At 42.4% G+C, this 21,797-nt stretch overlaps 1 protein-coding gene across 1 annotated transcript; it reads left to right on the top strand.

Annotated features, from left to right (window-relative positions):
* The first annotated feature begins 12,186 nt into the window (after positions 1-12,186).
* On the top strand, positions 12,187-20,988 carry dact2 (dishevelled-binding antagonist of beta-catenin 2). Its single transcript, XM_022207231.2, has 4 exons — positions 12,187-16,189; positions 17,963-18,095; positions 18,229-18,519; positions 18,648-20,988. Exons 1-4 carry the CDS (start codon positions 15,917-15,919, stop codon positions 20,534-20,536), a joined length of 2,586 nt encoding a protein of 861 aa, XP_022062923.2. The 5' UTR covers positions 12,187-15,916; the 3' UTR covers positions 20,537-20,988.
* Positions 20,989-21,797: the final 809 nt, after the last annotated feature.

The raw sequence follows: 21,797 nt of genomic DNA on the forward strand, positions 1-21,797 counted from the left end.
TAGGACAACAATCAGTCATACACTGCACAAATCTGGCCTTTATAGAAGAGTGGCAAGAAGAAAGCCATTTCTCAAAGATATCCATAAAAAGTCTCGTTTGAAGTTTGCCACAAGCCACCTGGGAGACACACCAAACATGTGGAAGAAGGTGCTCTGGTCAGATGAAACCAAAATGGAACTTTTTGGCCACAATGCAAAACGATATGTTTGGCGTAAAAGCAACACAGCTCATCACCCTGAACACACCATCCCCACTGTCAAACATGGTGGTGGCAGCCTCATGGTTTGGGCCTGCTTTTCTTCAGCAGGGACAGGGAAGATGGTTAAAATTGATGGGAAGATGAATGGAGCCAAATACATTACCATTGTGGAAGAAAACCTGTTGGAGTCTGCAAAAGACCTGAGACTGGGACGGAGATTTATCTTCCAACAGGACAATGATCCAAAACATAAAGCCAAATCTACAATGGAATGGTTCACAAATAAACGTATCCAGGTGTTAGAATGGCCAAGTCAAAGTCCAGACCCGAATCCAATCCAGAATCTGTGGGCAGAGCTGAAGACTGCTGTTCACAAACGCTCTCCATCCAACCTCACTGAGCTCGAGCTGTTTTACAAGGAAGAATGGGCAAGAATTTCAGTCTCTCGATGTGCAAAACTGATATAGACATACCCCAAGCGACTTGCAGCTGTAATTGCAGCAAAAGGTGGTGCTATAAAGTATTAATGCAAGGGGGCCGAATAATATTGCACGCCCCACTTTTCAGTTTTTTATTTGTTAAAAAAGTTTAAAATATCCAATAAATTTCGTTCCACTTCACGATTGTGTCCCACTTGTTGTTGATTCTTGACAAAAAAAATTGAATTTTATATCTTTATGTTTGAAGCCTGAAATGTGGCGAAAGGTTGAAAGTTCAAGGGGGCCGAATACTTTCACAAGGCACTGTACAGTGTAAGCAAACAGGACTCCCACCCACAAGCCCTCCCTTCTGTGTTTATTTTGTTTAGATCTTGCACCTTACTGATTCTCAGACTTTGAGATAATATTTTGACTGTAGTAATTACAGTTTATGAAATGCAATCATTGTAGGTGTCACTAAAATCAGGTGTGACACTCACAGTTAGCACCTGAAGATGGAGTTACGATGTTGCCATGCTGGGATTGAACCCAACGGAATCAAGGCTTATCTTTACGAAAACAACATAATGTAGGTTATGTTGCAGCTCTGATGAATATCTGGCAATAAAAACAGCTGAAATCAAAACCATGCAAGAGGTATCAGCCTGGTATGTCTTTCCATGCTCAGGTTCAAACTCTCCACTTAATCCATCCGGTTCTGGATGTAGAGTTTATGAGTCCTTACAGACAGTACTCTGGGTCTCAGCCCACCGTATCAACGTGTGTACTTGTTTTGCTTTCAAGAAAACATCAACATTCAAGAAATATGGGGCTGCATTATGGCTCTCTCTACCATGATGTAAGCTGAGTAAAACCCCATAGTGTTCAGGGCTGGTCAGTGCTGGGAAGGCTCCTCACCGGGCTAGGTCATGTACGAGCCACGATCATCAATCACAAACAGTGAGGACTGCGCAGCGACGTGCTGGCGAAAGGAGCTGATGGCTTGACATGACTTGGCCTTCGGTGCCTCCTCGAATTCCAAGCCATCACGGACTGAAAGGATTACTTGCATAATCTAATATTTGGTGGCACAAGAAAGCATTCATGCCTCATTTTGCTAAGTTTTTATTGGCTTTTTAGATGTGATTTAGTTATGCGTGGCTCCCCATGCCGCTTCCAATCCTGATATTTTTCTTTGCATGTCATTAGTGCTTTTTCATTAGAATTTAAATTTAACTCTTCAAGCGAGACCTGCCTTCTGGAGTCTGTTCATCCTCCAGGCAACACAAACCCCTATTCCCTGATGCAACGCCCCTATTGCATGCTCTTGATTGTAGTCATGGATATCTCTGTCAGGCACATAAACTCACTTTTAAAAAAATGCTGCAATGTCTCTCTGTTAGAGCCAAGTAAGTAACCAGTGATGTAACCAGTCAGTGCCACAGGAGACAGAGTGTTTGGCAAGTGGGTGAAATGAGCAGTGGCACACAGTCAACAAGCTCTATCTCAGCAAATCCTAAACACAAACACATAGTGGGAGTTAAAATTGTGGTGCAAATCATTTTGGTTTGGCGAAGGTGCAGAGTGCTGTAGGCCGGACTTTGTTAGTGTGGAAACACAAAAGCAGGGTCAGTAATTTTTTATGGTTCGCCACAGGATCTTGACTTTCCCGGTGTTACAGACACAGTAATGATGGGATCAAAGCCCACCTGTATATAAAATATTCCCCTTTTGTGAGAACAGTGAGATTTGAGCAGTCATGATAAAGACGTGGTACCCTGGCATTTTCCTCTTCCTCTCATCGCCGTGATGACACTATCTGCAAGTAATCTGTTGTTCTTTACCTTTGCCATCATTTCCTTGTGCAGATCGGGGGAAGGAGATGTTGCACCATGGCACACAGCGGTGAGTTTACATAGCTCAGATACTCAAAGAGATACCCCGGCCTTTCACTGCGCACATCCCCGTCACACAGACAACTGATAGGAAGTAATCAGTAAATGGTGGTTTTAACTGGCTGGAGGATCTGACATGAACTGGACCTCACAGGATCTCCACCATGTTGTCTGAGCGTGAGACAGATTCTATCATGACAAAACCTGCTTTCTTCAGTGTGGGAAGTCTGCTTTCAACATTAAATTTATCTCGTACCTTTTTACATCAGTTAGCACTTATTGAAGTAAATTTTTTTGTACTCTTCTTACTTATAAATTGCATATGTGCTTTTGTATTTTGACTGTTTTTCAGCACAAAGTAAAACAGCCACATTAGTGGCCTGGTAAGATTTACTGTTTATACAGCTGTGCTTTGAGTGAAATGCTTTCAGTGACAAAAGTCTGTGTAGATTCTCAGTTATCTGGGTCTTGACTGATTAACCTTTAGAGCCCTATTTAGATCAATAAAGCATGGCGGAGAGCTTTGTAATTAAGAAAACTATGAGTTTATGGAAACAAATGTGTAACATTTTGGCTTGTAATAATGCTAAAGATGTAATGGCTGCAAAAGTGACAGCAAAGTGGATCACAATCACAATCTGGTTTTACACCAGTTTTCCCTCTACACTATCAATCAATCAATCACTCAATCAATTCCAACAATCAAACTTTATTTGTATAGCACTTTTCATACAATGAAATTGCACCACAAAGTGCTTTACAACATTAAAAACATTTAATTATGTTCAAAATCCACTATGTTGAATTTTGTTGCATTTAGCTCTTGAACTAAGGTGAGGTACCACATGGTGGTACAAGTCAAACTGTTTGGAAAAGAGCACTTTCAAAAGTTAGTTGGCACATGGCTGGATAAACAGTCCATCTATTAGCATCAATCACAGGCTAAATCAAATTTCTTTCATAGCTGAGATGTTATAGATCTCTAAAGTTGCCCTGAAAGGTAACTTTTGGACACAAATCAAGAGCAAACATTCTGTTCAGTTTTTCAGGGCCCTATATCAATGTGATGAGCAGAGATGCATTAATTCCAACACGTATCTTGACAAATGGATTTTGACAGTTTTAAGTGGATAATTTTACTGAGTCTGAGGAAAAATTATTTTTATAAAAACAGCCTAAACAGCTGGTTACCAGACTTCCTCTACAACATTTAAACTCTCTGACATAGACAGTAAGAATTATGAAGTTCAGACATTTTCACTTTCTGTGGGCCAAAAAACTTCTGACTGTTCCTAACTTCAGCTGATTATCTACCTGGTTACTGTACTGTTCAGTCTTGACCACCATTAAAATAACTGATACTTTTAGAAATGTGCTCAGCAATTTTCTGGCCAAGAATTGGGTGAACAGAATAGGCAGCTTTCCACTGCAGGAACCTCGGGCAGGTGAGAGGTGGCATGAACATTTACAGGAACAGCCTTGGTCTATTCAGCCTTTAAATTTCCATTACTGCGTAAAATCCAAGAGCTTCGACTGTGATGTCTACTCCCAGTGCACCAAAGCGTGACAAATAATGATAGTTATTAGACATAACTACACCTTTATGAGCATGCCAGAAATAGAGCTATAGTTGGTTTGTTATATTAACCGATACGCTAAATTTTATAATTGTCAATGATGATGTTAGAGAGAAGACTGCTACAAATCGAGGACATCGAGAAGGCAGAAAAACGATGCTTGTTGTCCTCACTTTCCTTTTCCTGCTTGTTGCATCAAGATCTGAACTGCTTTTTAGAGCCAGTCCTACCCCGCAGTAGGTACTTTTTCTCTCCTAAAAATGAAAGATGTTCGAGAAGGGTGATTCTAGCAGCTGGAACGGTGCAAACCACCCTAAAACTGCCTGCAAGTTCCCGCAGTGGGAAACACATTGTAGATACCACTCTTACGTCTGTACAGCAATACGGACAGAACAGTGCGCTTAGGTTAGAAGACACAGCTAGCCAGCCTTGTAAGTAATAATATCTTCAAAGCAATAGCTGACTAATTAACACATTGACTTTTCACTGTAAAACTCAGTATCATTTTATGCTCTGGTTTTAGTATGCAATAACAACAGAGATAGAAAGTTTTAATTAGTTTACTTTGGAGTTGTAGATACATGAAAGGGTTCAATACAAATATGTTTACTTAGTGCACCTAATCAGTTTCTTCAATGCCTAACTTTTATATTTTAAAGGAATAGTATGATGTTTTGAAAAATAACTCACTCTCTGAAGATATAACATGTCAATAGGAAAGCTTTAGATATGCTGATATGTGGCGTTTGTTACTTTACAAAGCCAAGCTAGTTGTTGCACCTTGTTTTAAATCTTTAAGCTAAGCTTCAAGTAAGTAATTATGTTTCATAGAATTTTAAGCTATATCTTTACTGATCAATATGAATTGATAAAAAAGCAATGTTTTGTTCATTTACACATGGAAACATGTTTACAGATTTGTTAATTTCATTAATTTCACTGTGACCTTTTGGTCATAGTTTCTTAAATCAGGAACCATCTGCAAACATCTTTATATGTGACACAAAATGCGGGTGATGCTTCACAAATTAACAGAGTCAACATGTGGCTGTTGTGGGACGCTGTCAGCGACAGCACACAGGGGTCTCCATGCGGCGCAGAGAGGTGACAGAGTTTCTGTGGTTGGCTCACCACACAGACCTGCTCTGTCCTAACCTGCACAGCGTCGGACTCCCTGCGTCAGACCTGGCCTTGGAGAGAAGGGCTATATTATGGGGCCTTGGCCCCTGCCTCTCCCCTGTAGTTCACAGCTTTTTCACCACAAGAAAATGTCAGGGATGGAGTTTTTTATTTCACCCAAAAAATTTCCCTTTCTAATCACATGTTTCAGCTCTTGGCTCAAGCAGCTGGGAAACTCAGCACCTAGTCGGGTCCAGAAACACGTCTGTGCTATCAGCCTCTCCATCAAAATCTATTTGCCATCCAAACACAGCGATAAATTAATTCAGAGCTGGGGCACTGATTTAAATAGTCATGTGGCTGTGCCGTTTTGAATACTGGTTCTGATATGTGATACTGGTCGGATTTACATAAATGCTTTGTAGGCCTTGTCAGGAAAAATATACGACCAGTAAAGGCAGTATACCTTTAACTACCACTGCACATGACATCTCCAGCATCTCTCCTGTCTGCATACCACACTGGAATGGCCTAGATTTTTTTTCCCCCAACTTCCATAAAGTTATGTGAACTGAAGCTTGAGAGCAGAAAAGACAAGCAGGGATAGAGGATTTAAGACATCTAGCAGATAAAACTTTCAGAACTCGTCCACCAACCACTTTGACATTTTAAAGATGACTCTTGGTGCTTTACAGCTTGACCTTTGACTTTGACTATATAAGGTGTCAAGTCGTGGTCAAAGGAGGATATCATTCAATATAAAAGGACTTTAACAGTCTGCTAGAAGAGTTTAGAGGAGCTCTCATTCTTTAAATATGTGAGGAGTAATACAGAGGAATTTGCAAACATTTGCTGCACATTATCTTGTTACAAACAGTCCTAATCCTCACTCTTTCCCTGATAGGAGGGAAAGATAATTGCTCCTCCTCAGGGAGAGGTTCGTTGTAATTGTTTCTCTTATTGTGCCGAGCTCTGTTTAGCAGATTCACTGTACCTTAAACGGCAGACAAAAGTTGTTGACTTCATGTTTGTGAGTTCCTTTCTGAGATGAAAATACAATATAATTATAGTCTGGGGAAACAAAATGCTCAAGAGTGTTTTTTTCCCTCTATACAGGCCCCGTAAATGTCTCCTCATCAATTTAATAACACGCAAGTTCACCAAGATTGTGGGGGAAACACCTCAAAAACAAAAGGTACATTTTTCTGGGGACTTCTGCTCTATGATGGCTCTGGGAAAGCGGCTCCCGAGCCTTTGTTTGTGCAAAATCAAACTTTAATCTGGTGCTTTTGATAGATGTTGCCTTTTATTTCAAATGTTTATGGAAATAGTGTACAACAATCTTGTGTGGTCCTCTGTCTAATGAAACCCACTCATGTATGCCTCTCGTAGCCATCAGATCACTGGCCAGGACTCAGTGTTCACTATAGAGTGTGGTTTCTGAAGGGGCGAGCACATGGCGGGCATGGGGCAGGAGCAGCGGGTTTTCCTCCTCTATAGGGACCACCACATGTGTGAAAGAGTGTGCAAAGCAGGTCCCAGTTGCAGCTTTTGACTCAGCAGGCCAGCTGTGTCGGTGCTGTCAGCCTCATTGGCCTCTAGTCCATCTCCTCTGGGCCACATGAGCTCCCATGGAGGGCTCCAGGAGGATTAGCACAGCAGAGGAGGGAATGAAGGGTTCAGGAGCAAGTGTTCAGAGGTCAGCCTGGGGTTCTGCATTTGATCTCCTCAATTAATGTGCTCTTATTTTGATTGAGCCTGCCTGCACTGATATGAACCTCAGTTTGTCAACCTATCAAGTGTGATTTAGTCACATCCCAGCTCACACTGGGGGATTATGCTTGCCTGAGGGCCACGAGATCACCTGAATCTGATGTTTTCCTGTTGAGTGCAACCAAGGAGAGAGCCGTAGGTTGTTTTGGTTTGAGATGACAGATTGGTGGGGGTTGGGGAGTCGGTGGTCACAAACCACGCGGCTCGTTGAGTTGTCATCATGTTCAGCAACACAAAGCTACTTTTTTTAAATGCTCTCGTGTTTGGAAGCAGACAGCAAAAGCAAGACCTCATGTTTTTTTGTTTTTTTTTACTTCTATATAAGGGGAAGGGAAGTGGGGCAGTTGTGTTCACATTTGATGAATTTGACAATTCTGTGTGGACAGATGTATCGTAATGTCACCCTGAGGGCATGAGCAACACTGTCACACTGCACACAGGTGGAAAAACTTCAGGTGATTCTCCAAATAAAGAGGCCTCTTAAAATTGCACACCTGCATGGAGAGACAGCGGCTGCAGCATTTCATCCTGTATAGCCTGTGGTTATGTTCCCATCTCAGCACAAACTCATTTCACGAAGATCAGATGCCAGAATTTAGATGTGATGCTGGTCAGACATGAGGGAGGTTTAGACAAGGTTGTTCTGAGTTTGTGTTGCAACTTCATTGTGATTGCTTAGAGAATGTCTAAAGCCCCGTCTGCCGGTGTTCCTGTGTACAAGAAGAAACTTGCTCCGTCAAACTAGCCTCCCCTCTAAAGGACGAGAGGAGATTTAGTTGTTGCAGCCAAGCTTTTATTTTTTTTTGTCTATGCCGCTATCTTGATAAACATACATAAACAGTGCACACAGGACAAAGGACACAACAACCGACACTGTGTTGTAGTTCTCTATGACAACAGAGCTTCCCTTCAGTGAATGGCGATCACAGAAGATGAGTCGGACAACAGACTTCCTCCCTACGTGAGCATCTGTTTGTAGGTAAGAAAGAGGGTGGATAAGGAACAGTTTTTCTTGAATTCATTTCTTTGCACTCTTGCCCTTTTTAAAGGTTCAGCTCAGTTCTTCAAATCTTGTTGAGGCAGACTAATAACATGATTTAACTTTCACTATCTGAATTTCACACGCTGCTGAGGCATTTCACCCAAAATCACAAATGTGTACGCCATGGTGGTGGTAAAGGAAGGTCAGAGGATCATCCAGATCATAAGAACTCATTTCCATTACAAGGATATCATGAATATCTGGACAAATTTAATGGAAATGAACCAATCATTGTTGAGTCTGAACAGTAGTTCATGAAGAGTAGTCGATGGACCAGCAGACCAGCCTTTCCAGAGTCACACCCATGGACTGTATATAAAAGATGGATCTATCAACTGTGACATTGCCCATAAGTTTGTGGACTAGAATTCTGAAGCTTCAAATTTGGAATTTGGCAGTTTTGTCTTTTGAAAGTAGATGTCATGTGGGAGACGTTACACATAACATCAATCACAAAGTAGCCTCAACTTAAAGCATGCCCGGGTTTATCTTCTATTTCACTCTAAATGGGATCGTACCATATTTACAAACTCTTTAAAAGAGTGATTGTGACTATAAACTCATTAGAAAAATGTCTCCCAGGGTGGCAAATCAAATGAGAAGTCAGTTAATTTTCCCCTAGACTTCTATACAATCAGACTTTTTTTTGAAATAAGAGGACTCGCCCCCTGCTGGCTAGTGCAAAGAAGGCAGGTTTAAGGTTCTTCTGCGTTGCCTTCACTTTTTGGACCCAGAGACTACATCCATCTTGTACGTACAGTCTATGGTCACACCACCAGTATGTCCAATAAGAAAATCATTCCTGTCTTCATAACTGTAGTTCTTTATGCACAGCTTCATAAGACATCCCTGTGAGTAGCTCCATTGTGCCACATCTGTGTTTCCCAAAAATGTACTGATTCAACCCAAAGAAGAAATGTCAGTGTCCTTCGTCTCGCTTACTGAAACACATATACTGTTCTGTGCTCAATTCTGTCCAAAGGTAAAGCACTACCTACAGAGCTGCAATAATAAAACACAGTCTGTTCTGTAATTTGGGCAGAAAAAGAGCAGAGACGACAGTTATGAAACCATAAGGGACTGTGATATTGTGTGGTCAGTCTGAAGCTATTTCAACATTTGAATCTAATTAGCACTGAAGTAATGGTTGTCCTTTTATTAACAAATGTGGAATTCAGTTTATTCCCTGAGCTCTACAGAGTCTGTAAAGTAGCGTGCATCTCCTGGGCTCAGCAGACAGGGTCACTTAAGTACGATGTCCAAGTTTTACCCTGCTCAGACGTCTGTCTCCCTGCCTATGAAAAGATACAGGCCATTTGAGACTCACCATGATAAGTCTCCCTTGTATGGGCTTTGACACTTTTATATCCATGCATGAAATGCAGCACCCCCAGGTGAATGATGTCTTTCAGACTTGTGTCTAGTTAATTCTGTTTTTCTCCTTCTGAAGCCCAAACAGACAAGTACACAGTACACACATAAGTTATCTCAAACCTCTATAAAACACTTGTGGGTGAAACAGGTGTAAACATATAAATATGATAAAAACTTCACATCACATTCATGCCGATTGTGCGTGGTACACTGTGCCCCTTGACAAATCCCTTCGAGGTTACACAGGAAAAAGACATTTTCCAAACAGCTCTCCCAGCTTGTCACACAAGAGGTATAGACCATCCACTGGAACTTGGCTGAAAAGCAGCACACTGCATTCATAGGTAAGGCAATACTAAATCAGTTAATTTAGACTGATGTCTTTATGATTTGCAGGAGTACAGCTTGGAAGCCAGTTTCCCTCACTTGCTGAATAAACAAAAATTTGTTCAGCTCAAATAAAATTTGATGAGGAGATAATTTTGCGAGCATACAGCATAAAGGACGCTCTCATGTGCAAGGGTACTGCACTCTGAGGGCAAATCAAATGAAAGTCTGGAGAGGTAGTTGAACACACACTGGACAAGATGATCGAGAGATATGGCTGGTCGGGTCCACCACTGGGGACAGGGGGCCACAAAACTTTCTGCCATCAAAAATGCTTTCTGTGCCTTCCAAAATGATCAGTCGGGTCTTTTTAAACTATTAGGACCAAACAAACCTCATATAAGCTTCTCATAATGTACCAGAAGAGAATGATTTTATGTTTTAATGAATATCTCATTTTATTACTTAATCAAATATCCCTACTGCGTTGACAAAAAGGAGTTCCAACAACATCAGACAGGTCATTCAGCATTTTTTATCATGAGCAACTCTCAGCAAAAACCCACAGAAGCAAGCTTCTAATCTGGGTTTTCATCAGGAGATAAATCCTGGAGTTGCTCCACTGGCGATGAATTGGAAACTGACATGGTGGATTGTGCAGTGACTATCTGAGCTTCAGCTCTCAAGTATGTTTGACAGTAACTGCAGGCTCTGCCTGTTATGAAGCAGAACATGTCTCAAATACCTGCTAAAACGCTGGGAACTGTTATACGTAGGGTCGATATCAGTCATTGTCAACAGCGCAGTGGTGGGATGCCTTTCTTTGGTTGCAGCTTTGACTGTGGTTTCTGTTGTAAGTGTACAAAAAGTGTGGAATAACAAATGTCACTTCTGCTTTCTGTTTCAGGACTTTAAGACCGAGGAATTCCCATGAAGCCTGCTGGAATCCCGGACATGTCTCATGGGTGAGATTGACTGAGAGATTTTTAGATTAAAAATCACTTGGGGAATTAAAAATAAGTCAACAGTTTCAAAACATACAAAACCACAAAGATGAATTCACTGAAAGCCTCTTGTTTTAAAGGATATATCTACACAAGAAGATACAGATAAAGAACAGATGCATTTCATTGCCAGTAAAACTCACTTGGAAATAAAATCTAATTCTATAATCTCCCTCAGTAACTCGTGAGTAGAGGAAGACAAGTGACGAGGGCTGCATGTTCTGGGGGCGGTTTATGCATCTGATAGAAGAAAAGTGGAGGAATGTTATGCAGTAAATGGTTCAGCCAACTGGGAATCAAACCAAGGACTCACTGCTTGGGGAATTTGTGCCCTAACCACTTAGATTTTTTGGTAACTTCCAGTGGCTGCATGTTAACATCAAAAAGCAGTTTTATTTCTGTGAGATTTAGAAGTTCTTAATGATTCATTCATTCAGAGAAAAGACTGATACTTGTGTGGCAGAGAGAGGGAGGCCCTGTTGTCAAACACAAGAGCCCACTTTGATCTCTGCAATTCCCTCACTTTGTTACCTGGGAAAGGGATTTTCAATTAGTCAACCTGCATGGGAATTCCCTGACAAGATCAACGCACACATCGAAATATGTGGAAGTATACAGCTTAAAATCGCCCTTCACAGGGATTTTGCTTCTTTTTAAGCAAACATCTGAGTGTCTTATGTATGATATCAGATTTTCCTCCTTTGAAGTCAAAAGCTCAAAATGCCTACATGTCAGAGGCTTGTTTTTTTCCATGTACGCAGAGCTTACAACAGATTCACTCCCCTGCTCTTCCTCTCACACATCACACAGGCACTCGCTCAGTCCCACATATGACAACACCCCATGTTTACCCCTCTGACTTCCATCCCACGCATCCTGTTTGTGGCAGCATCTCCCATTGTTCCCGTCTGTATCTACCTGAGCTGGTACAAACACTCTTTTCCACTGTGGCTGGTTTTGAGGAGTATCGTGGATACAGTAAAAGGGATTCCTGCCCATGTGCTTTTGTTTTGGTATCAACATTTGTCTGCTTTATCATTTCTTAAGTGGATGGAAACAAAGTGGGAGGATGGAAAATCTACTGATAAATGTGGAGCACAAAGACAAGCCACACAAAGAGAAACCTACAGTGAGACAAAAGATGTCTGGATTTCACCTGGCAAAGTGGTAGGTAAGAAGTTTTTTCCTCCTAGAAGTCAGGGTGGATGAGGTCAAAAAGAAAACTTAGACATGATTCCCAAAAAAAAGGGCACCTTTTGGATCAGCACCCCAGCTGATGTCACACTGAGGGAAGTGCTTTGAAGGGGATGGGGGCAGAGGGACATCCAGGCACCACAATGCAGTGCTGTATGCCAGCAACATGACGCCATCCCTGTGAGGAATGGGCTTCACAATGCGCTGTATATTTGCTATAATGTGAGTATCTTGATGAGGGGCCTACCATCAAAGTGATGAGGATGTGTTAGTGCAATCAGGGATGAGTAAACAAATGATTTAGCTCTGTATCTCAAAAAAAATCTTCTTATTTCCTCATCAGCTGCATAGTGAAAGAGTGACATGACTTTATTATGCATCCAGGAAGGCATTTCTAGTTTAGAGAGATATGCAGCATTTATAAAATGAACAGATTATCCGTCAACAATATATCAAAGTATAAAGCGAATCAAACAGGATTAAGAAACAGTGTGACACTGCCCTCTAGTGTCTAAAGCTTCGTGATTTTTATATAACTACATTTTGTCAATGTGGATGAAGTGCTTAAATGTCCTTCAGAATGGTATCCTCGTGTTAGTGAGTAGGAAGATTATTAAGCTCAAATTTAAGATACTTTAATCAGCTTATCTCTGAGTCGTGTGTGACAGAGATGCTCACACAGGTGTACATCCCTCCTGGTATTCTGGTATTTCCTTTGAACTTTGGCTTCAAGATAACGGCAGATATCCGCATGAAAGGACCTCCCCACCTGTGATGCAGTGTGAACAGCAGCAGTGTAAGTGAATAGTTTCATGTTGCCTTCGCCTGCCATGTGGGCTCAGTCGTTCCCTCATTTATTTGTTATCAGATTATTGACAATGAGAACAAGTGCCTCATTCGTCTCAGTTAGATGAACAGCAGCTCAGGTGGAAAGGACACAGATACCTGTCCTATGAGTCACATTGCTTTGGGGCTACTTACATTTGTTGCATTTATCTCGCAGCCTTCAGACTGGAGATATGAGCTAATGGCTGAATGAGAAAGCAAAGACTCAAAACAAAATAGTTTCTCTGATTTTATTTCACTAATTTCCAGCAGACAGAAAGGGCGACTGGAGCACACTGATGAGGTCACAGCTTTTAATTGTGGAAACAGACTTTGTTTCAACATCAATGTATCTACATCTGAGTCAAAGTGGGCCAAGACATGAAGCAAACAGGTATATTCAACCTAAGCCAGGTGTACAGTTGTCATTGGATAATTGGTTGAATAAGTTTTCAGATCTCTGGACTGATAGGGTGGGGTTGCCAAAGTCTGCATGCAAGCGTTACTCCCCTTATACCACCTCTCCATCTCATTTCCTAGCTTTTACATCCTTCCTTCTCCTCTCCTTGCATCCCACCAGAGCTATTAGTGGAGAAGTGAAGAAGAGACATGAGGAAAGTGGAGTTCAGGGAAGCAGGCCTTTAACAAAATGAGACATATATTGTGACTAAGGGATATATATATATATATATATATATATAATATACACACATTTGTCAGCCAGTCTAAGGAACTGAAACGTTCTTTGCGATGACAAATCCTGGTTGATTTCAGGACAGATGAGATGAGAAGGCTGATATCAGTAAAATAAGACGAGCCTCATGTCAGAAACAAAGGAACACAAACCTCTTTCAAAGCTACAGAGATAAAAGAACAAATCTGATTTGAACAAACATCTCTCAGCGGTGGCAACCCAGAGGAAATATCACAAATTAATTTATGTCACAGGCCTAGTATCATGTCAGAAACAAAACAAAGGAATACAGCCCTCCTGTCTAGTCCCTCTCCAGACACTGACTTAGCCTGATAGCTCATCTCGGTGTGTCACAGTTACATGTTTTATGTCCATGAAAATAATCTCCTGGCTTAGTGTGTTCCAGATCTATTTCATACTCTGGACATTTTCTGTCCTTGCGCTGAGAAGCACCTGATTCAACTGCATTTTGCCGAAAGATGCACAGAAAACCTTGTTTCTGCTCTGTTTTACTCTAGTATTTAGACTCATTTTGTTAGAAAGGGGTACTTACATTTTTAATTTCACTAGCTTTAAACAATTAAAACTTTATTTTCCAAAACCTTTACTTAAAAAAAAACATCCAAAACCAGAGATGTAAGACCAACATGAACAATCTTGTGCTCTACAGATAAGTGGCACTTGAGAGAATCCTGAAGTATTGTGTACTCTTGTCCCTATCAGCAGGACAGAGTTGTATTTGAGAAATTCTATGAAAACTGTAAGGTAGGAAGTAAATAACATCTTTAAAACAATGAGTTGATTCATTAACACTGATGGCATAGAATCTGTTCTAAAAATGGTAAAAAACTGGAACTCACCAACATCCACTTTAATCATTGCCACACAACCATGAAAATGCTGATTGGTTGAGTTTTATTACAGATATACCCAGCTAATGCTCCAGGGTGTTCATGGTGGAGAAGATTTAAATCATGCACACGTATAAATGAATGTTATCTTTTTTGAACCCAATTCATTTTTCAGCTAAGTTTCACATGGGTCTTTTAGTTAATTTGTTTGTGTCATTTTGTCTTTGAACACAGATCTAACTAGTAAGCCATATAGATCTATCCCACTAAGTCGCAGTCAATATCCTTTCATTCAGGCACTAAGGGCTTCAGGTTCATTATCACTGGAGTCTGCCCAAGCCTCGTCTGCAGGTGTGTTGTTGTTGTGTGGACTTGTTCCACACTTGGAGTGCATTGAACTGGATTTAGTAAAAGCACTTTCATCGCATTTATAGTTTCTTTGCAACCATTAAAAGTATGCGTAAGCTATGTCTTTGGTGTCGTGAACCGCCCTAAAGTAAGTTCAATTCCCAGTCAAACCACACCTCTTTCAGCACAAAGCTGCTGAGGACTTCCAGTAAAAGAAGGCTGTTACTGTCTTCTTTTGTAGCTTGCACTTGTAATCCACAGCAATTACATTCATCCCTAATTCCCACTTTTCTCTTACATGGAAAATTGCATTAATATGGGAGATACAACTATAGCTACCTACAGTCATAAACAACTAGACAACTGGATTGTCATCAGAGGTGGTCTTTAAGGTAATTCATAGGTATCTGACATGGGAAAGAGACACACATGCGGCTCAAACCGAGGTCAAGGGACCTGGAGGGGCCATGTGCAGGTCAACAAATTGCACTATTCTTTACAGCCACAAGGAGGAGATATTTATCCGTTACTGGTCTACATTGCCAGAACAGTCTCATTTTTCAGTTTATCCTTGCAGTTTCCAAAAAACAAAACTACTATTGTGTTGTTTTTGCTTCGTGTTTATGTTTCAAACTGAGCATTTTTTGAGAAAAAAAATACTATAATGGAAGAGATCTACCCAATGTCAATGTGGTTTCAGTTTGACACAACAGCATAATTTTAAAAATAATTTTCCCCCATACATGCTGTCTCGATTGTCTGCTTCATATCTCCTGAAATACAAGCTTCTGGTGAGACTTAACACTTTTATATTATTTGGTAGGAGATGTTTCATGGTGATGTCACATGTTTTTCACACATTTACTTTCCTTGAAATCACTTACAGACGAACTTGATCCCTTCGTAGGTTGATGCTGGAGAGAATAATACCACCAGAATGGGGAAAACAGCATAATAATAAGCTCATCCTGCCATGTGGTATTAGGCAGACGAACTTTGCGCATGCCTGGGCAGCTTCAGTCACCGAGGTCCTGAATGGGAAGGATTAGTACCAGATGTTTACTGGGACCCGGGTGGCAGGAGGAGGACCATTTGTTCTGTGGGTGGAGCTCAGCCTCTACTCTCTACTCCAAATTTATTCTAACAGGTAGGTTGAATCCAAATAGGTCTGTAACAGCAGCGGCAACAGCAGCAGCAGCAGCACAGACGGAGTCAGGAGGAGATTTCTGTCACAGTTTTTAGCTTCTGGACATGCTCGGTCTGCGCTCTCCAGCATGCTGAGCAGGAAGGGATCCTTTGCGGGGACGATGAGCGCAGCAGCCGGGGTGGACCGCGGCAGGGTCGGGGAGAGGCTGCAGGCTGCTCTGGCCGGACTGCAGGAGCTGCATCTGCTCCGGGACCGACACAGCGACATGGTGAGCTGGGCGCTCCGGGCGGACAGAGAGGAGCCAGTCACCTCGGTGCTCACAGAGCCGGAGGGGCCCAGGATGATGGGGGCCGAGGAGCAGCGACTGGAGGCGACCCTGGCAGCCCTGAAGCAACAGCTGGTAGGAAGCAATTTAGATGAAGAGCCATAATATTTACAAGATCTCTCAAGTGTCATATGTGTACTTTTTGTAGTTCTTCTTTAAATGTGGCACATTTGATGTTTTTGGCTCAATAGTTTGTTTGTCCTTGGAACACAATCCTCCGTTTTGCTCTCACAGTCAGCTGATGCTCATGTGCATTCCGCCTTCAATTATTACCAGACACACTTTTATGCCCTCAGCTGGGGGTAGGAAGTAGGATAGGTGTCATAAATCAAGGTTCACTGCAGGACCCGGAGGAGTTTTAGTTGTGTGTGCGCGGCCACAGAGTGCATGTGGACTGCAGGGGGTCAGACCTCAATCATTAACCACTAATGTCAGGAAATAAGGGAAAAAAAGATGGGAATTTTGCAGTAAATGAGAATCAGTGAGAGTCCTGAGAGGCCCCTGAGTGTTGGAGACAGCTGGCTCTGCACAGTTTTCCATTACAGGCTTTTTCCATGTAGGCCTCTGCTATAACCATTCAGAGGAAGAGCAGGGATTAAGTTGCTGCTGACATCTTCAAAATAAGCATCAAAGGATGGATGTAATAAAAGAGTGCATTGTTGTACAAACCGAAATGAATTGCTTTTATTGGTGACATGCAACTGAATTAAGTTTAATCAAATTAATATTGATGCCGCTGTTTTAAGTTCGGCGCTCTTAAATCACTTGATTCCTCTCAAATGCAGCTATTTTTATGAAAGTCAACTTGAATTATCAAATTTTTCCAACCAAAGTGTTGCGTTTTACCCAAATGTAAGATGTAAAATATGATGTTATCACTACATGTACCCTTTTTTCTGTTTCTTGACTCTGTAATCTGACTCAAAGAAAACAGTGGTTCAGCAGCAGTAGCAGAAACATTTGAGAAAAAACACTGAACGTCATGAGTCACAATGCTAATGAAGCAGTGAATTTAAATTGTACACTTTTTTTTATGAAGTTAGAAAGGCAGTTTAAAGGAACAAAATGTCATTTCAAGTTGATAGAATCCACGAAAATTAAACCAAAAAGATAAGTAAGATTTATTTGAAACAGTGCTTTTCTTCAACTACACCTCAGATGACAAAATAGGTTTAAATGTGTTATACACGGATGCATATTGAAGCCACTTAAAAAACATTTATAGCATTCTAACAATTCTTTTCCTGATAGTATAAATAGAAAACAACTGATCCAACATGACCTTTAAAGAGAATGAGATTTTAATTAATTGGTGCATTTTGCAGACACTGACCCCCACCCTTCATGTAAAGAACCACTGTAACAGTAAATACTCTGCAAAGCAACCAGTCCTTCATCCCAACCCCCAAGCTGTTCTCCTGTGGTCGTTTACACAATGGCCAGGCCCTCACTGTGGGGGAGAAATGAGTTACCCACCACTGCTTCTTCCCTGCTCCCCCATGTCCTGCTGGGGTTAATCATCAGCCACAGCTGAGTCGCTTTTGTTTTTCTGATGGCTGTACATTAGAGCCTCTTTTATCTAAATAACAGACCTCGTTTTGGTGAAATTACAGCATTACTAACATACATTTTGACTTTAATGCCAATTTTTTCTCTTCACACTCCTGGAGAATTTCTTTGTAATTATACGTATGGATATGCATGAGGAGCTTCACTGCACAACGTCCAACATTTAACTCTCTTCTTTTTGATATATTTCTCAGAAGACTTGCCTTTTGGTGTAGGTTGTATCACTCTTACACTATTTTCTTGGGAGCTTGACTAAAGTCACATGTCTCCGTTTTACAGTCTCGCCTGAGGAAACAGGATGTCGGCCTGAAGACACATTTGCAGCAGCTGGACCAACAGATCAGTGAGCTGAAGCTGGATGTGAGCAAGGCCTCTACAGAGCAGTTGGAGAGCGACAGCAGGCCGAGTTCAGGTATGTAGGCGCGGAGAAGCCCTTTGCTTGTTTGCTTTTTTTAGCAGGTATTAAAGCATATGCCCAACCTGTGTCACATTAGGGTAAATACTGAGGAAAAACACTCACATGCAATCGTTTCCACTTTCTCCAGGTTTTTATGAGCTCAGTGATGGTGGCTCTTGCTCCCGGTCCAACTCCTGCACCTCCGTGTACAGCGAGTGTCTGTCATCATCTCAGACAAGCCTTCTCCTCACACCCATGAGCCCTGCTAATTGTCAGATTAGCCCTCCACCAAAAGTCGACATATGCCGCCGGCGTTCTGCTGACGAGAGCGCCACCCAGCCCAACCCTCTGCGGGCCACAGGCCTCCATCTGGGCAGCAGCAGGATCCGAGCAAGCAGTGCAGGCTCTGAACAGGCCCGACCAAGACCTGTGTCAACAGGTAATCTCATCCCATACTCTCTTATTTAAGAGACTGTTGTTACTAAGCAACTTTAGTGCCTAATAACATGTCATTTTTTCAGTGAATGAGTGATTTGGAAAGTTAATGACTGTTTTTATGTTCATCAGGTGATCTTGACAGAATGATGGCTCAAGGACTGGGCTGCTACAGATCTGTAGATGCAAGAAAACCCCCAATGTGCTCAAACCTGAGGACCTCCATTGTGGACCCCAAGTTCCAGCGCAATCTGGAGTCCCGCAGTGGGGCAGAAGTGTACCAGTACCCCAGCCCCCTGCACGCTGTGGCTCTCCAGAGCCCAATCTTTTTCAGTGTGGGTGAAAAAGACACACCTGGACTTCTAGAGGGGCAAGGACCCCCAGTAAACAATTATGACACCCTCCAGAGGACACAAATGGGTTATGACACCAAAACAGTGGGTTACATTGACAAGCTCCTCCAGCGCAGCTTCAGTAAAATCCAGAGTGAAACAGGCACAGAAATTGTAGAGACATGCAGGAACTATCACAGGAGGCCCACCGAAGTCGTATCTGCGTTTTCTGTGTCTCAGAAAGAGGTCTCTATGGTGCAGCCTTCTCCAGCTAAGACCACAAATATCATCCCAGTAGATAACATCCAGAAGAGACACTGCATGACATACTCTAGCCAAGAGCAAGCTGATAAAACAAACCACACCTCAGTGAGAGCCCCAGAGGTTTCATATCAGCACTCTTATCCTGCTGCCATGAGGGAGTACAGCTCTGATGAGGTCACCTATTCATCCCTGAAGAAGAATGATAAATCTCAAGGAGAATATCCAAGTCTAGCAAGGAGCCATTCTGAGAAAAGATGTGTAGATAATCAAGAGCCTAGGCCACAAGAGGGGAAAGGTCACAGGCAAAGACCAGTGATGGCCCACAGCTCCAGCACAGAGGAGGGTCAAAGCTTTGAGGTTCACAGTGGCCACACAGCTTCACCAGAGTTTGTCCATGCCAAATTTGTCCCTGCTGGATCTCAGAGGGTCAAAGTGAGGCAGGCAGACCGTAAAACCAAAGCCTCGAAACTGAAAAGAAAAAGTGGCGAGAAGCCTCGACCAGTAAGGCAACAACATGGCTACTCCTCCGGGGAAAGGACCAGGGAGACCAGCAGCTTTCCAAAGGGGGAGCAGAGAAGATCAGGCAAAGGAAGAGTGACTCAGAAATTTACCAGCTCTCATGTAGAGGAGCACAGACTGGGTTCAGGCTCAGACTCCAGCCTGTGTAGTCCGGCACTCATACACACCCACAAGGTCCATCCAAAGCCCCAGCCCATCCCTGCTGTTGTCAAATCCAGCAAAAGCCGCAGACTGCAGTGCATGGAGTATGAGCAGCCTGTTGACCTGAGGAAGAGGAGACAACCTACTGTCAAATGGCAATCCAATGTGGACATGTTCCAGGCGTCATGTGCTCAGCGTCAGAGGTCAAAAGAGTTCCACACTCAGGCACCAGGGGCCATGCAGATGGTCCGCAGTATGAGTGTCAGATCAGGCCAGTGGACAGGACCTGCACGCCCCTTCCAGTCCTCCATGTCCTCTAGCTCTTTCCTCTACAGTCTTAATGCCAGATACCCTCCAGCACCTTTTCCTGTCTCCAGTCACTACCCACCCAGATGTGAGTCTGAGTATTCAGCTGAATGTGCTTCATTGTTTCACTCCACCATTGCTGAGAGCAGCGAGGGGGAGATGAGCGACAACACCACCAACCGCTTTGGAGATAGCGAGTCCAGCCAAAGTTTCCAGTCCCTGTCAGACTCTGACAGCAGCCTGTCACTGGACGAAGGAGACCAGGTGGACAGCCCCGAGGAGGAGGGAGGCCTGGTGTGGGCTGAGGCAGCATTGGGGCCCACCGCCGCTGGACAGCCCCTCAAGCAGCTCCCACCTCGCCCCGAGCCATCCGCCTGCCGCATCAAAGCCTCCCGAGCCCTGAAGAAGAAGATTCGTCGGTTTCAGCCGGCCTCCCTGAAGGTCATGACCCTGGTGTAGAAATGTTCCCCTGGGCAGAATAAGACTTCTTGGGGGAAACACAGAGAATTGTGGCAAATGCTTTTCTCAGATGGACTCTCAAGAAACTGTTATTCTAAGAGGGACTGCGTTGTTTTGTTAAAAAAAATTTAAAAATGGAAAGAATTCACAATGCTTGAACCTGACTGTACAAAAAATGCATTGTTAAAAAAGCATGTATAACACAATTATTGCATTTACACTTCATTATTTACTTATATTGCTGTCATTAAACTTTCTCATAGCATGTTGCTGCACTGGACAACTTCATGGACGTTTTTTGTCATATAATTGTCTGTACCTGAGAAAGAAAACCAATCTTTGCAATTCCTATGCCAAATAATTGTGTATTTTTCTATTTTATTTTCATTTTGCTCATTTGATTGTAATTATCCTTGTTTATCTTATTAGAATAAACTGGTATTTAATGTCTATTTGGACTGTTTGTAATGAGTTTTTTATGCATCTTATGTTCCTTGTATATTTAAACAGATTAAATCAATATCATTAGTTGATTAATTTAAGTGCTCATCAGTGAGTAAGCAATTTTGGCAACATCTCGTCTGCCAACTTCTTTCTTCTTGTGATGACTGTTTATCAGTCATGCTGGAAAAATCTCCACCTAATCCTCGCAAACGTCCCACTGAGGCTGTCGAATTTAGCAAAGATAGCTCCCACAGTTTCTTATCTGGTTTCCTGCGTCTGCCCAGCTGTTGGGTTAATAAGTTGCCGCTTCAACAATCAACCCAGACAGTCGGATTTAATTAAAGGCCGAAACTAATCAGCCGCATTCATTTAAATGTAAGTAAACACTTGCAAAGTACACAGTTGGGCTCCTACAGATTCACAGACAGACATTAAGATGATGGTCGTAGTAGTTCAGGTTTCTGTGAAGAGACTTTGAGAGCAGTTGGTGTATATGGCAAAGGGGCACACAGGATTTAGAAGGAATGACAGATGATAAGCGGCTCCTCATTTCTGAGCTGTCATGAGAAGCTTAGACAGTGGGCAGCTGCACAGAGTTGACCAATAATCTCCTTTCTAAAATCTGCCTTGGTATCTTTCTTTAAAATTCTTTCAGAGACGGGGTGAGAAAAAGGGCACACATGAAGGTAAGCAGTCCAGTGACTCTCCTCCCAAACATCAGTTCTCTGCACCGTGGTCTTACGTAGTGATGTTTTCTCCCATCAGGCAGCTACTGTGACCTTAAAGTTCCCAACTAAGAAGCTTAGAGAGCTGACAA

This window comes from Acanthochromis polyacanthus, chromosome 15, assembly GCF_021347895.1.
Source record: "Acanthochromis polyacanthus isolate Apoly-LR-REF ecotype Palm Island chromosome 15, KAUST_Apoly_ChrSc, whole genome shotgun sequence".
In the NCBI taxonomy this organism is placed as follows: Eukaryota; Metazoa; Chordata; class Actinopteri; family Pomacentridae; genus Acanthochromis; species Acanthochromis polyacanthus.

Coding starts and splice junctions, on each gene's coding strand:
- dact2 (XM_022207231.2), top strand. CDS start 15,917: ATGCTGAGCAGGAAGGGATCCTTTGCGGGGACGATGAGCGCAGCAGCC. Junction 16,190..17,962: donor CAGCCCTGAAGCAACAGCTG/GTAGGAAGCAAT, acceptor TCCGTTTTACAG/TCTCGCCTGAGGAAACAGGA. Junction 18,520..18,647: donor ACCAAGACCTGTGTCAACAG/GTAATCTCATCC, acceptor TATGTTCATCAG/GTGATCTTGACAGAATGATG.